The sequence below is a fragment of the Oenanthe melanoleuca genome, chromosome 6, assembly GCF_029582105.1.
Source record: "Oenanthe melanoleuca isolate GR-GAL-2019-014 chromosome 6, OMel1.0, whole genome shotgun sequence".
NCBI lineage: Eukaryota > Metazoa > Chordata > Aves > Passeriformes > Muscicapidae > Oenanthe > Oenanthe melanoleuca.
In genome coordinates, this window is record NC_079340.1 from 4,915,295 (window position 1) to 4,929,246 (window position 13,952).

A 13,952-nucleotide genomic window follows, 5' to 3' on the forward strand; every position below is an offset into this window, starting at 1 on the left:
TTATTGTAAGGGCTAAAAGAAAAAAAAATGGGGCAAGAAAAACACTGAGGGTATTTGCATGACTTAGTCTAAAGTATGCTTTTTTTTTATGAGTTACATGATGACTGCAAGGCTGTAACTTAAGTTCATTCATTCTTGTGGCTGTTACTCCAGTACAGTCAATAATCTCCATTTTGTGGAGTCTGCAGTGAGGTGTTTTTTTTTTTTGTTTTTTGGTTTTTTTTTATTTTTATTTTTATTTTTTTTTTGTTTTGTTTTGTTTTTGTTTTTTTGGTTTTTTTTTTTTTCTTTTGGTGAGACTCTGTTCTGATCCTTCTGTGAAATTCTGCTAAAAAGGTTGGCTTTAAAAACTGGATTTTGCTTCTGATGGTAGAAGTTTTGAAAAATAGGGGGAGATACCAAGATTTTTTGTGTTCCAGGAAATAAAAAAATGACCCTGAACATTGTAATTTCTTTTTGCCAATCTTTTCGTCCTTTCCTCTAGCTCAAAAACCTTTGCTTCACTGTTAATAAAAGTGTAATGCCCATGTTGATATAGGCACTGTGTGGGTGTTAAGGTGCCTTTAACTACACATCTGCTTCTTTAAAATGCTGTGCACTTGGGGGTCATTGAAAGCACTGAGAAGAACCTGCTCTTGAGTGCACTGCTCCCCCAGGCTGTGCTCAGGGACAGCTTCAGAGTGCCCAACACAGACACACTGCTCACGGCAGTTCTTGAGCACACTCAGTGTCTCCAGGAACTCTCCTCCTTCTCCAGAGAAATATTAGTCATTGCAGCATTTAAAATGCAGCATTGTTATAAAATAAATCTGTCTTTCTGAGGGTAATTACTTTGTTTCTGTGGTGTTCAGTTGAGTCCTGATGCCTTTCTTGTTATTAGGTAATTTTCCTGGATTAGTACTGTAAATACCTTTGTGTTACCTGCCATGGAATTGGCACAGGTGGCCTTGCTCCATGGAAGTTATATGGGGAGAGGGAGGAAGGTGGCACTGGGCTTGAGTGACATTGGGGAAGAACTGGAAAAGTGAGGATGTTGGGTGAATTCTAGATCTTGATGCCATGGTAATGAGTTTGCCAATTTGGTGAAGCCTGTTTTGCCTGCAGTCTGATTTTTGGAGAAGAGGACACTTGGAAGCCTTCCCTGAAGTCAGAGCTCCGCTGAGCACCAGTGCTGTCTTTGCTTCTGCAATTGCCACAGGCTTTACAGGGAAGGTGAGGATGGCAGTACCCTAGTGGGCAGTAGTGAGTACTTTTTTTTTTTTTTTTTTTTCCCCCCTCTCTCCAGTGTTTTGTGGCCTGAGGTGTTGGTTGGTTTGGTGGGCTTTTTCAAGTAGAATTGTGCCCTTCTGTAGTCATTGTGTGTGACATTTTGGGATAAATCTTCCCTCACTTGGAGCTACATTAAGAAGTGACTTGTGACTTTCCAGTTCTGTCTAACTTTAATATATTCTTTTTAATACATGCCTCCCTTTTAGATCTTAAGGACCACAAGGCTGGTCTGGCTCAGTAGAGTCCCTTCATTAATGCCAGCCCTTCTCTAAGCTGATAAGACCAGGGAACTGCTGTTCCTTTTACTGTGAGTTTTTAACTGAAGCAAACTCTTGAACTTGCACAAGGTTATCTCTATGCCCATATCAAAACCATTACTTTCATTTCACCTGTGACTTTCTTGCATAAGCTCTTAAGTGCCCTGACCTCTGTAATATTAAGGACATTTAATTCACTTCCAGCTCTGTAACCTTTCCAGTTATCTGGAATGTGCTTTCCAGAGCCTCTGGGATGCCCTTTTATCTCATTGCTGTTGTCATAATGCTTATCTTGCAGTCTGGCACCTACAAACCCTGATGCTGTTGTTACTTTGCATTTTTGGGGAGTTACAGCATGCTGTGTCTGCACTTGTCCATGGTTAACTTGCTATGTCTTGGGCACATTTGATTATTTATTTCCTTTGCCATTCCATTTTCAAAGAATCCTTTCATCCTGTTGTTTTTTAGAAGAGTGTAATATGTTGGAGATGGCATCTTTCTTACAGAAGCTGAAGTTTTTGTTTATTTTACAAGCTTTTTGCAGTAGGAGCATTTTAGTTCTTATAAGCAGCTCTGGCTTTATCTGATGTGTCTTGGAGCCAGTGGTCAGATTTACCTGCTGGGTTTTCCCAGTATGGACTAAAGTCCTTGGAATACTTTGGGATTTGCCACTCTTCTGACTGTTTGCTTTTACATGTCAGAGCATGATTTGCCTCCTAAGCAGGATTGTGAACTGAGGAACTTGATTTCATAAATCATCAGTGCTTAAGAGTTCATTGCCCATTTGATAGTATCTCTGAGGACTGTTTTGCTTTAAACTGTGAATATGAATCCAGTCTCAGTAAGGATTTCCTTAGACCTGAAAAATTGCAGTATCTTTTTGTTCAACTGCAGCTCTCTCAAGTTCTTCATAGAGATAATTTCCTAACTGGAATTTGCAAAAAGCGCCTTTCACAGTTTTCATTTTTGCATGTAATGCATTTTTGCGTTTTACAGTAAAAGTCATAATTTTGTGACATGCCCTATCATAATAATAAAATGATGATTGCTCTGCCCCCCTCCAATAATATTTCCAACTGCATACATCTAACTCCATGCTGTTGAAGATTCCTTTCTGGCACCATGCCCTCAGCTCTTTGTGCTTCCTTCCTTAAAAACCATGAACTGTTAGATCTGGAAGTGATGCAGTAGCTCTTGATGGGGGAGCAGATGCATAATTCAGTAGGATTTATATATACCTGTGTATGTATGTTTGGATTATAAATCTGTTAGGGTGGTAAAATTGATTCCTGCTGAAATCATAAATGGTAAGCTTGTCTTAATTTTGTTCACCTTGTCTCAGTAAGTCTGTCACCACCATTCATGGCAGTATTTGGAGAAGTGACACTGAATGCATTATATGGCAGATAAATTTCTGTAAATAGGGCTTCTCCTGGCATTCTAGGCACTGTATTCTGTTTTCTAGCAGAGTCCCTCTGCTGGGCAAGGTCTTCTCTGAAGCAGGTTTTGTTTGCTGGGGTTTTTTTTTGTGTCACAGTCGATGAGAACACCCAGCTGCCTCCTCAGTTTACCCAGTGCTGTTAGACAGCTGCAGGTGTTTGGAATAATGCAGCAGATAGCAGACAAAGTGTAAGGAGTGCATCCATCAGAATGGAAGCATTTGGCATTGAGTTCCATGCAGGAATGTACACCTGTCACTCACACTCCTTTTTAATTGTTGTCAGGCATTAAAAATTCATGGGAAGGCAGCTTCAGTGGGCAGATGGGAAGGGCCGTATCTTGGGTATTGTACAAGAAAGGTGCAGAATTCCTCACCCTTCCTAGGCACCATAAGGTAGCAGCCATGCTTTGCTCATGGAATACTGGTCCTTAGCAGCCACATTAGGCAGTGAAATGATGGTGACCCTCCTAATCAACAGGAATGTTTGGGGAAAACCCATAGATGTTTCCACAGGTTGTTTAGTTGGGGCTCTGTTTTTTTTCTTCATGGTTCAATTTTGTAATTTCTTTCCTGACCTGAAACTTCAAGTAGCATTCCTTGTACCAGAATATTAGTGTTATCCAGGAACCTTATTTTTGGTGTTTAGGGAGGCTTAAAATAATTGCTGAAAACTGATTCCTTGGTCTGAAGTCAGAAGTGTTTAGTGAGAAATTCCAGATACCATCAGCACACTGTTGATTTTGATATGCTTATTTTTTAGGAAGGGGAGGCTAGATTTCAGGAAATACCATGAAGCAGATCTCTGAGGAAGCATTCATGGTAAAATAAACAGGGTTTAATGGTAGTATTCCAAATATCCAAGTTGATATATGGATTATAACAGGAGTGCCAAAATAAGATAGGAGAGAGTATTGTGTATTAAATGGTGGTCAAGCATTGCAAATGGGTGCAGTCCATCTGTGTGGTTTAGTCTGGTCCATTTCCAAATAGGCAAAGAGGCATTTTAAACATGTAGGTGCTCTGGTTTTCAGTGTTTGTTTACTCTTCATCGTGCTCTTTTCAAAACATGGTAATTACTTTCTTTTCCTCAGAGCTAATAGTAGAATTTTCGGCAGTGCTCCAGATTTCTTTCAAATAGCAACACAGTCCTCTTGTGTTTATTTAATTTGTTCACTTGTCTTGCTTATATTTTATTCTGTGAGATAAGTAAGGCAGGTAAGAACCTGCACCTGAAAATGCCTTTGGAGTTTCTATCTTAATAGTGTTAGAAGCAATGCTAGTTGTATTCAGTGTCGTTTTACTCACTTTCTAATAATGCTTGTTTTATTCAGAGTAATTTTATTCCATTCTAACCACTGTTTATAGGCTGATAACTGACTTTGTTGAATCTTTAATAGGCTGCTGTTCTGTGTCTTGGAGGAAAATTGTCTGCATTGCAGGTTGGGAGGAAGCTTTCTTGTAGTCAGTCTTTGTAAACTCTTAAACCCCAAGTAAAGAACAAAACATCTTAGGAACCTTTTCAGCCTTTCCACAGTCTCTCCACAGAATTGGATGTAGCAGGAAGTGTAATTGGCAGTCCCTCTCTTGTGTGTCAGCAGTCCACTGCAGCTGGAGTTCTCCCTGATTGTCTGCAGAGCAGTCAGTACCTGTTACAGTGATACTCCAGCTGTTCCTTTATGGTCCTGGACAGAACTTCCCTTAGCTTTTTCCCTGCTGATGACAGTAGTGTTAGCACTAATAGCCATAAATGTTGCTAATTAATTTAAGCACTACTGATGGAGAGATTTCAGGTAAATACTGAAGAAGGTTCTTTTTCATGTTATTGGTAGGCAGTTGGGTAAGACAGGGTTTCTTTTTGGGGCAGAACATGTAATGCAGGATGCAGTTATGGTTGGCTTTCTGAGCAGCAGCTCCTTCAGGTTCTTGAACCTTAGAGAGCCACTTGAGTTTGTCACCTTGGCCACAAACAAGCTGCCCATGGGTGTTTCACCTTCTGCAGCTAGCAGGTTCATTGCTCTCAAGCAATTCTATACTACAGTTGAACATTGTCATTAAATGTACCAGCATCCCTTTATCAGTGCTGATTCTAATCCATTTCAGTGTACTGTGTTTTAATAGTGAGAGCTTGCATGGTGGGCTTCAGCAATTGGGACCTAATTCCAAATCCAGTGCAGTGATTGCCACTGACCCCTGTGGCTGTGCGGCCCTTGGGTCCTGTTCCTTGTGCCTGGTCTGTTTGTGATCCCACTGCTCTGAGGGGCTGCAGCAAGCACACACAGAGCCAGTCTGTCACAGCTTACTGCTTTCTGAATATTACATTTAGGAACAGTCTTTTCCTGGCATCTTTTCTGCAGTTGACAGCATTTATTGGTATTTCACTGTAATTAAGTATTTGAGGGTTTTTGGCTACCAAGATGTATTTTTCTTGTGCTTACTTTTTCAATGTCAGCAGTCTTCCATGAAGAATAATTCTTCTTGATTAAATTATTTCAGTTATTCCAAGTTACTGTTGTAGTAGACATAGAACTGAAATGTAGTGGCCCTTTTCCCAAATATGTTTTGTCCAAGGACATTTTGTCTTGTACATTTTTGTTGTTTGCTAACATATGTCAAAAACACGGTATCTGACTCTGCCTAAAAAGCTGTATTGATTTTCTGATGTTTCCAGTGAGATATGTAATTTTTTTTTGTCTTTGGGCCAAAAAAAGCTTGGAATCTTATGCAGTTTTATTCTTTGTGGCTAATTCAGTTACTTCCTGGTTTTCTAGGTTGGTGCTACACCCGCTGGGAACCAGATTTCTAAAAAGACAATATTTCTAGTAATCTACCAAGATAGCTGGCTGCATTTCAAAATTAAATGTTTAAATTTTCTGCTGTTAGTGTTTTGAAGACCAGCTCATTGTCAGCATAGTTACATTTGGGAAAATACAGCTCAGTTACATGTTCTGAGCTTCTGAAACTCCACTGGTGTTTCCTGAAATAAAGTCACTGTAGTGCATGAAAAGCAGCCAGTCCCAAGCACTCCCAGGTTCAGCACCACAGCTGTGCTGTTGTTTCTTCCCACCTCTCTCCCTTACAGGGTGACTGTAAGGTTTTTGTGAATTGACACCATTCTCTAGTCTGGGTGGTTTGTAGCACAGTGCTTCTACAATGCAATCAGACAAGGTCCACAGAGGGAGCTTCAGGATGGTTGTAATTTTATTTTTTATTGAACTCTCAGGGCTTTTCTTTCCCACTTCAATTACTAAAAAGCTGTTCTCTGTTCAGATAGTCTCTTATGTAGGATGAAGTCATTTTCCCCCCCACAAGGATCTTAATTTCCTTTTTATGGTATTTTCTGTGTCCTGCTCATTCCATTTGGAAAATCCCAAATTGGGAATATTTGGTCAGCAGCCTGTAGAAATTGCCTGATATGTTAATTGTCTCCTTGCTCTTGCTGGCTGAGCTTTGGCTGTGTTTGGGGTTTCATTAGGTATGGACTTTGGGTATTTACTAGTCTTGGCTTCTGTGTGTCTGTGTGCCATTCCATGCAGTGCAGATGCCTCTGAGTGGAACCCAGGGACTGCACATGAAGGAAAGGGTGTGTTCTGGGCTGTGAGCTGAATTGAGGAGCAGTGCTTGTTTCTACAGCATGGGACTGATGAGACAAGACAGGCCCACATGGCCCACACTGTCTGCTAAGGAAGGAGAAATCAGTGCTGAAATTCCTCTCATCTGTCCTAGGGGGAAATGTCATTCTCATCTAGGATCTCATGGGTCAGTCTGTCCTTGAGCATGGCAGCAAGATGTATTAGGTAGAGGGCTTCAAAAACAGGAGGATTATGTAAATTATTTAAGTTATCTTGCTGCTCTTCTGGGTGCTGTGACCTGTCTCTAATGAGCTCCTCCTAGAGGGAAACTCATCTACTCCCTCAAAAGTATGCCCACAAGGAAGCCCTTTGAAGATGTGAGGGGTCCCACTGAAGCCTTGGAGTGTGATGTTCAGTGCATAGCACTGCTTTATTTTCATTTCCAGGTGCAGTGTTCATGCATTTGCCAGGCTCTGGAGAGGCTGCCTGTGTAGGGGGGAGTCCAGGGATTCCAAAGCAATCCCCTGTGCCCCTACATGAAAGGGAACAGGGACTGGTGTGTGCATCTAAACTGTCCTGGTGCAAAGCAAAACAACTCTCTGTTCCAGGTGGGAGCTGAGTCACTGGCATGGGTGTGTTTAGGGGAGGAATAAAATAAATTAAAGCAGCAACTGTCTGGATTGTCATTCATAAACCACATACATTGCCAATAAATAGGTCTCACTGTCAGTATTTTCTCACATTCAGGACATTTAACTCCTAAAAATCTTACCCTTGTGAGCTGTGAAGATCTAGTACCATGAAACTGCTGTGGTTTATGTATAAATGTCTGTAAACACACAAATACAAAACCACTCATGATGTCCATTTGGATATAGCTAGGTCATTCTCAATATACTTACACAGATGTATATGCACTGCTCAGCTTTGCAAGCTGTAAAATGCTGCTGCACAAGTGCAGCTGGCACAGGTCTGAGTCAGAGAAGCAGGCAGTGTTTGCAGCTTGCTTTCCTCAGGAGACTTTCAGCGTGCATCAGGCCTCTGCCTGGGCTGCTTCATCTTGTATTACCTGTCATTGTGCAGGAACTTCAGCATGGAATGCTAAACTCCATTGGGATAATTTATAGATCTTTAGCTGCAAATAGGCAAGGAGGGCAGTGGGCACAGTGGGGGATGTTGAGATCGTGCCTCGTACACTGGCCTGGGCTTGAGACTGCCCGAGCAATAGCAGCTGTTTCAGCTGAATTTATGTTGAGTTCCACAAGTAGTTAATGTCTGCCTGCATAAAACCTGTAGGCTTGTTTCCAAATAAGGTAATTGAATGTGAATGCTGATATAAGGGGTACATCAAATGCACACAAAGCTCTTCTGCTTCTCTCACATTCATACACATTTATAGGTGTATATATGTAAACATATCTCTTGGAAAGCCTTTGGATACAGTGCCATAATAAAAAGTTACCAATTTAACACTGTATCACAGAAATAGAGGCTTAAGTTAAGGGTCTGTACCACAGTGAAATCAGCCTCAGAAGCAGCCGGATCTTTACATTAGGATTGCATTATGTGGATTTGTAAGGGTTGCATGTGGTTGGAGCTTCAAAACCTTTGTGTTACTCAGCTCAACCTTTTGCAGAGTGCAGGGTAATTCCACTACTATTGCAATGTATTTTGGAAGACCTCTAATGAAGCCTCTCAGTCAGTCACTGAAACAATCTGTTCCGTTCTGAATTGCATGTTGGGTGCTGGAACTCAGGCTGCTGCCAGCAGATCCCTTTTGTTTCACATGGTGTCCCTTAGCACAGTTGCCTCAGCTTAGATGTTTTGTTTTGTTTTTTTTTTTTTTTTTTTTTTTTTTTTTAATTCTTTCTATAACATTCTGGATTGAAGTGACATTAAGAATAGATGTAATATGGAAAATTGGCTTATTGGAGTAGGCAAGGTTCTTGCCACCTGAAATTCTTAGGTGTACCTTTCTAGAAGAAATTAGCAAATGCTTATTTGTTAATCACAATAAGTGCAAACTATTATTTGATCTCAAAGAGTGTAATTGAATAAAGAAGTAATGAATAAAAGCTGTGTGGCTGTTAACTAGACTTCTTACTTTCTCTAGTATTACCTTGCATTTAAGAGGTGGCTGTGTTTTTAATCTTGACAACAATAGTTTTCTTCACTTCCACTGAATTCTTGCAGCTGGAAAACTGCTGAAATCCTCTGGAAGCAGCCTGTATATACCCCTCACACTGATTTTCATGCTGGGTGGTCAGGTTGCGGGGGGAATAATAAAACACTTGAGGTACAGACCTCTTGAGTCAAGTCACTTCTGCTGCCCCACCTGTGCTGTGATGTAGGTCTGGGTTGCACACACCTCCTAACTTGCCTGCCTGCACATCTGCTTTGTTTCAGTGCTCTGCTATTGTGCTAGTTTCATATGAAACTATCCAGTAGCTCTTCTGGCCTTACTTGACTATATTTCTGTCTTCAGGTGGTTTTCTGGAGGTTTTACTCCTCTTAGAGTCCTAATTCATGACTAATAACTTACCCTGATTTTCTTATCGTCAGAAGGAAAACCATGTTTTCATTCCTTCTTGCCCACATTTATTTTTTAAAGATGTTTTTTAATGACTTTTGTTGGGGCCCAGAAGATGTCTGCAGGTGGCTGAATGCCCAGGAGAGCTGTGGCCTGTGTTGAAAGGCAGTGGAGCTGAGTGAAGGCACAGCTGTGGCAGGGCTGCAGTGTGTGTGGCTGGGCTCTGAAGCTGTGCCACAGAGAGCTGCAGTCCCTGCCTGGGCTCTCACTTCATTTCAAAGCTGCCTTTGAAGGAGCAGCTCTTCACTCTTTGTTCTGCTGGGAGCTCTGCAGCCTTTTCCCAGGCTGCTGGCACCACTCTTTGTATGTGTGCATAAAGACTGAAGGGAAACTTTGCTTATTTACCACGAATTCTTTTCCTTGAGATCAGTTGTAACTTTGCTAGTTTCTTCCCTTTTTTTTCCCTAAGTGAAAAACCATAAACATTTTGAATTAAAAAAAAGAAGTAATTGGTCAGTTCTAGGAGGTGGTGACTGCTCCTGTCTGCTCAGGTGTGTTTGTTTTGTTGAAACACTCTTTAGGTGGGTGTTGGACACGTGGACAGTGTGGCTTTGGAGACTGTTGTTTTTTCAATATCAAGCTGCTTTGATGGTGGTTGAGTGGTGTTCATCACTTAACACAGCCCTTTTGAAAGGTGGGAGCACAGTGGCTCCTGCAAAGCTGAGAATCTGCTTTCCTGATCATTTTATTGTTAGAAATAACAGGAACAGAGTAAAGGGGTTACTGAAGTTGGGTTTTCTGTATGAAGAGCTGGGCCCTGACAGCTATTAAACTGCAGACTCGGTTCATTAATTGCTTTTGATTGAAGATGACAAAATCAAGCAAAAATATTAGAGGACTAAGAAGGCATGCCTACAAGGAAATATGAATAGTATTATTTAAAAAGCAGAGCAATTAGGGAACACTTGATGAATTTTAAAACAAATTAGGTTAATTTCAAGAACGTATTTTTGATAGTGTGAAATCTTTAATTACTTTAGGGACTTTGAACATTATGCTTATGAACATATTGGTATTTTCCAAGCATTCTCCTTTCTGCACCTTCCCCCTCAGGGAAAGCAGAATTACAGATGCTCATATTGAAATTTGCTTTTAATTTTTGTTGCAGGAGAAACAAAACAGAGCCTAAAAAAAACCAAACCAGAAATAAAATGTACAAATGCCACAAACAAATCCCCATAAAATGTAGTATTTCTCAGTTGTCTAACATTTGATATTTTTAATTTTACTTGTTCAGTTTTGTTTTTGAAAGACTGAAGAAATGAATCATTTCCACTGTTTCCTGTTGCATCCACTACTCCACTATATTTAGGCTGCCTAGAAAAATAAAGTCAAGTACAGGAAAGATGCATCTTATTGGTGTAATTCAAGTCCACTTTACGTGGTATTTCAGAGGGTTGCCTGTCTCTGTGAAGTATTTTGGATATCAGTTATGAGCTCATATATGCACCAAAATGCTTTTGTTTTTTAATTTGAGTCATTGGCTGGGAACTCAAAACTGAAATGAGTGCTAGTAGTCTTGGATTTGAGGGGAAATGACCAGGAAATAAGGCTGTTTGGTAGCCCAAGTGTATTTTCACACTTCATTAGCAGACTGGTGTGTACATAATTTAGAATTACAGCATAGTTTTTGTTGTAATTATCTGTATGAAAATGCTGTTGCTGCAAAGCCCCATCTGAAATGGTGCCAGAGGAGGGCCCTGAGGTGGTGGTTCTGTACCCAAGTGCAGCCTGAGTTGTTCCACTTGGAATTATTTTGATAGTCTAGGGGCCAAAATCTTTGTTTAACTGGAGGAAAAAAAGTAGGGAAATGATGAAAAGTTCTGACTCAATGGTGTCTTGTTTTCTTTTTAACAATGCATAGCCACTTGTTCTCCTTACTTCAAAAGAAAAATGTACTTTGTCTTTTTCTGTACTTTTCTAAGTCTTTCCACTGACCTTTTTGATGGTGAGACAATTCCAGTGATAATCTGAAGAGGGTAGCACTGAGTTTAGACACCTTGTTTTTCAAATTAAGTGGTAACTACTTGTTGGCTCAAAGGCAGTGAAGTTATGGTAATTTGAGAATGAATTTAAGTGTCTCCAAGGGTTATGTGGGTCTCCTCATTAAAGCTGGGGGGAAAGCTTTATTAGAGCTCCTTTCCTACTACTTAAAGTATTAAATTGCCAGGTTTTCTAATTTGGAAATCCGGTTGTCTTCAGCTGAAGCTTTGTCTGCCTACAGATACATTAGAAATGTCAAAATTTGCCTGAAATGTTCCACATTCATTGTATTGGTATTTTTGCTTTCATGTGTTAAGTTTGTGAGTTGCACAGGGTGGAATTGTGGAGTGAAGGGTGGAACAAACAGTATTAGTATGTGAAACCAGCACATTGCCAAAGAGGGAGCTTTAGTACCACAAGGTTTGTTATTCAGGTTGAGTTTTATCCTTCTGCATTAGTTTCTTCTTTGTCGTCAGACTCCAGGTGACAGGAAATGAGTTTGTTCTGGGCTTGTTTGGGGTCCTTGTGTGTGTGGTGGATTTTCCATCTGTGTACCCTCCATATTCTATGCTAGGTTTCTTTGTTTCAGATTGGGGTGGTGGGTTGAGGGAGGTGCAGTGCTGCCAGGCTCTGTGCAGAGTAAGGCCCTGGAGCATCAGAAGGAAATGCCCAGGCTGTTCTGGGTAAAGCACAAGTGCATATCAAACTGACTCAAAATGCAGTTTGTTTATTGAATCAAACAAGATGAATTGCCCTGGTAAATTCAGGTTACAGTTGTGGGACTTCTCAGTTGAAGAATAAGCATCAATCTTCAGCCAGTTACATCTCCATTCAGACTGACAGCAGATCTGAAATAGTGGGAGTCTGTTCAGCAGTGGTTCCAGCTTATTCATCCTGATTCTTTGGGTAAAATTGCTACTGAAATCACCAACAAATTTTCACAGCTGCTTCCCCAGCTCCCCTTTTAAAACTTACTTCTTGTTTGTAGTACTGCACAACCACCCACAGCTTACATGCTCACCGTGGGCAATTTTATAACTGTGATAAAAATTACAAATGTATTCTCACTTAAAAGTAATTGCACTATTACTGTAATGCTTTTTAGAAAATAAAGTTTTTATCAATGCCAGGTGTTTTGCCAGAAAGAAAATATATTGCACGTTCTATCCTTTTAATGCTGACTGAATTTTTAATTTTATTTTTTTTTAATAGTGATTCCAGAGTTTATTAATCAAGTAAATATTGCATTGGAGAGCTTAAGCAAGAGCACAGTGCATGTGTTTGATGACAACCAGTTTGTGGACATTTCCAAGAAGGTGTATGATACCATCCACAACATCAGGTGCTCAGTCATGATGATTCGGGTGAGTTTGTCACTGTTCTTTTCATCCTTCTGTCTGACATGGGTCAGGGTGGCAGGGCATTTTCAGGAGCATTCAGAGCTCTGTGTGAGATAACTGCCCCCAAGCTCACATCCAGGCTGAACTGACCTGGGGAATTTGGGTTACAGTGAGACATGTGTGATTGCAACTCCAGAAGTCTAGAACTGCATCGAGTACCACATCACAATGTTGCAGAAAAATGTCTTTACTTCTTTAAAAATATATAGTTATGTTTGGTTGGTAACCATCTTCATTCACTTCAGTAATTACTAACTTTCAGGTACAAAACCAAATCTTCTTGTAGTTCTTCAGCTTTAACATGTGGAATGTAGGAGCTAGAGTATTTCCAGGTGATTCTCATAATCTTATATCAAGTTCTCTGAGCCTTACAGCAGAAAACTTAACTTGATTTCTTTCAGTATTACACAATTACAATCATTGTGGTCACCCTTGAGTTTTTTCCTGAAGTAGAAACCGAATCAGAGCAGCTTATTTTTAAAATTCAAACCAGAATTTTGTCAGATGCAAAATTTCCCCCAAATATCTTCATAAAAATGGTAAACAGCTGAGCTGCAATGTCTGTGTTCAGCAGTTCTGTTTTAAAAGAAGATTGAAAAATCTCTCTATATTGTTATTAATGTTTAAAGGAAGTTTGTCTTCTGCATTGACTTTCCAGATAAGAACATGGTAAGAAATAGATTCCTTTTCTTGTGAATACACACCTATTACAGCCCAGCCTGACCAGCAGGTGATGGGAGGTGAGTCTGCCCCTCTGCTGCATTTGGGTGGGACCCCACCTGCAGAGCTGCCTCCACCCCTGGGGTCCCAGCACAGGAAGGACAGGGAGCTGCTGGAGTGGCTCCAGAGGAGGCTCAGAAAGGATCAGAGGGTGGGCAGCTCTCCCATGAGGAGTGGCTGGAGAAGTCTCTGTGGAGGCCATACTGTAGCTCTCAGGTGCTTCCAAGGGGGCTCACGAGTCAGATGGGAGCAGACTTTTCACTTGGGCCTGCTGTGGTAGGACAAAGGTAATGGTTTCAGACTGGAAGAGGAGAGATTTAGCTCCATCAAAGGAAGAAATTGAGTACAGTGTGAGTGGTGAAACACTGGCACAGGTTGCCCAGGGAGATGGGAGATGCCCCCTCCCTGGAAGCATTCAGGGCTGGGCTGCAGGGAGCTCTGAGCAAACTGATGTGCTCATTGCAGGGAGCTTGGACTGGGTGGCCTTTAAAGGTCCCTTCCAGCCAAAACCATTCTAATGTGAAGAACATTAGTCTTAACATGTGTGTGAGTTAAAGTAGGAATGCAGATGTGGAGAATGATTAAAATGTCTTATCCTTATTGCAGTTGTCAGTTAGAAAACTGTTTGTATACTAGAAGAGAGACCCTGAAACAGTCAGTTCCTGTGTCAGTGAACCCAGGCTAGCAAGTTTGCATTAGGGCATCTCTTTTTTTTCTAGATGA

At 40.8% G+C, this 13,952-nt stretch overlaps 1 protein-coding gene across 3 annotated transcripts in view; it reads left to right on the plus strand.

Annotated features, from left to right (window-relative positions):
* Positions 1 to 13,952, plus strand: part of CTNNA3 (catenin alpha 3) — a 382,123-nt gene that overhangs the window by 293,807 nt on the left and 74,364 nt on the right. For all 3 annotated transcript variants that reach the window (XM_056494515.1, XM_056494512.1, XM_056494513.1), the window contains exon 13: positions 12,322 to 12,473. In XM_056494515.1, coding sequence (XP_056350490.1) covers positions 12,322 to 12,473 — 152 coding nt within the window. The remainder of the gene's footprint in view (positions 1 to 12,321; positions 12,474 to 13,952) is intronic.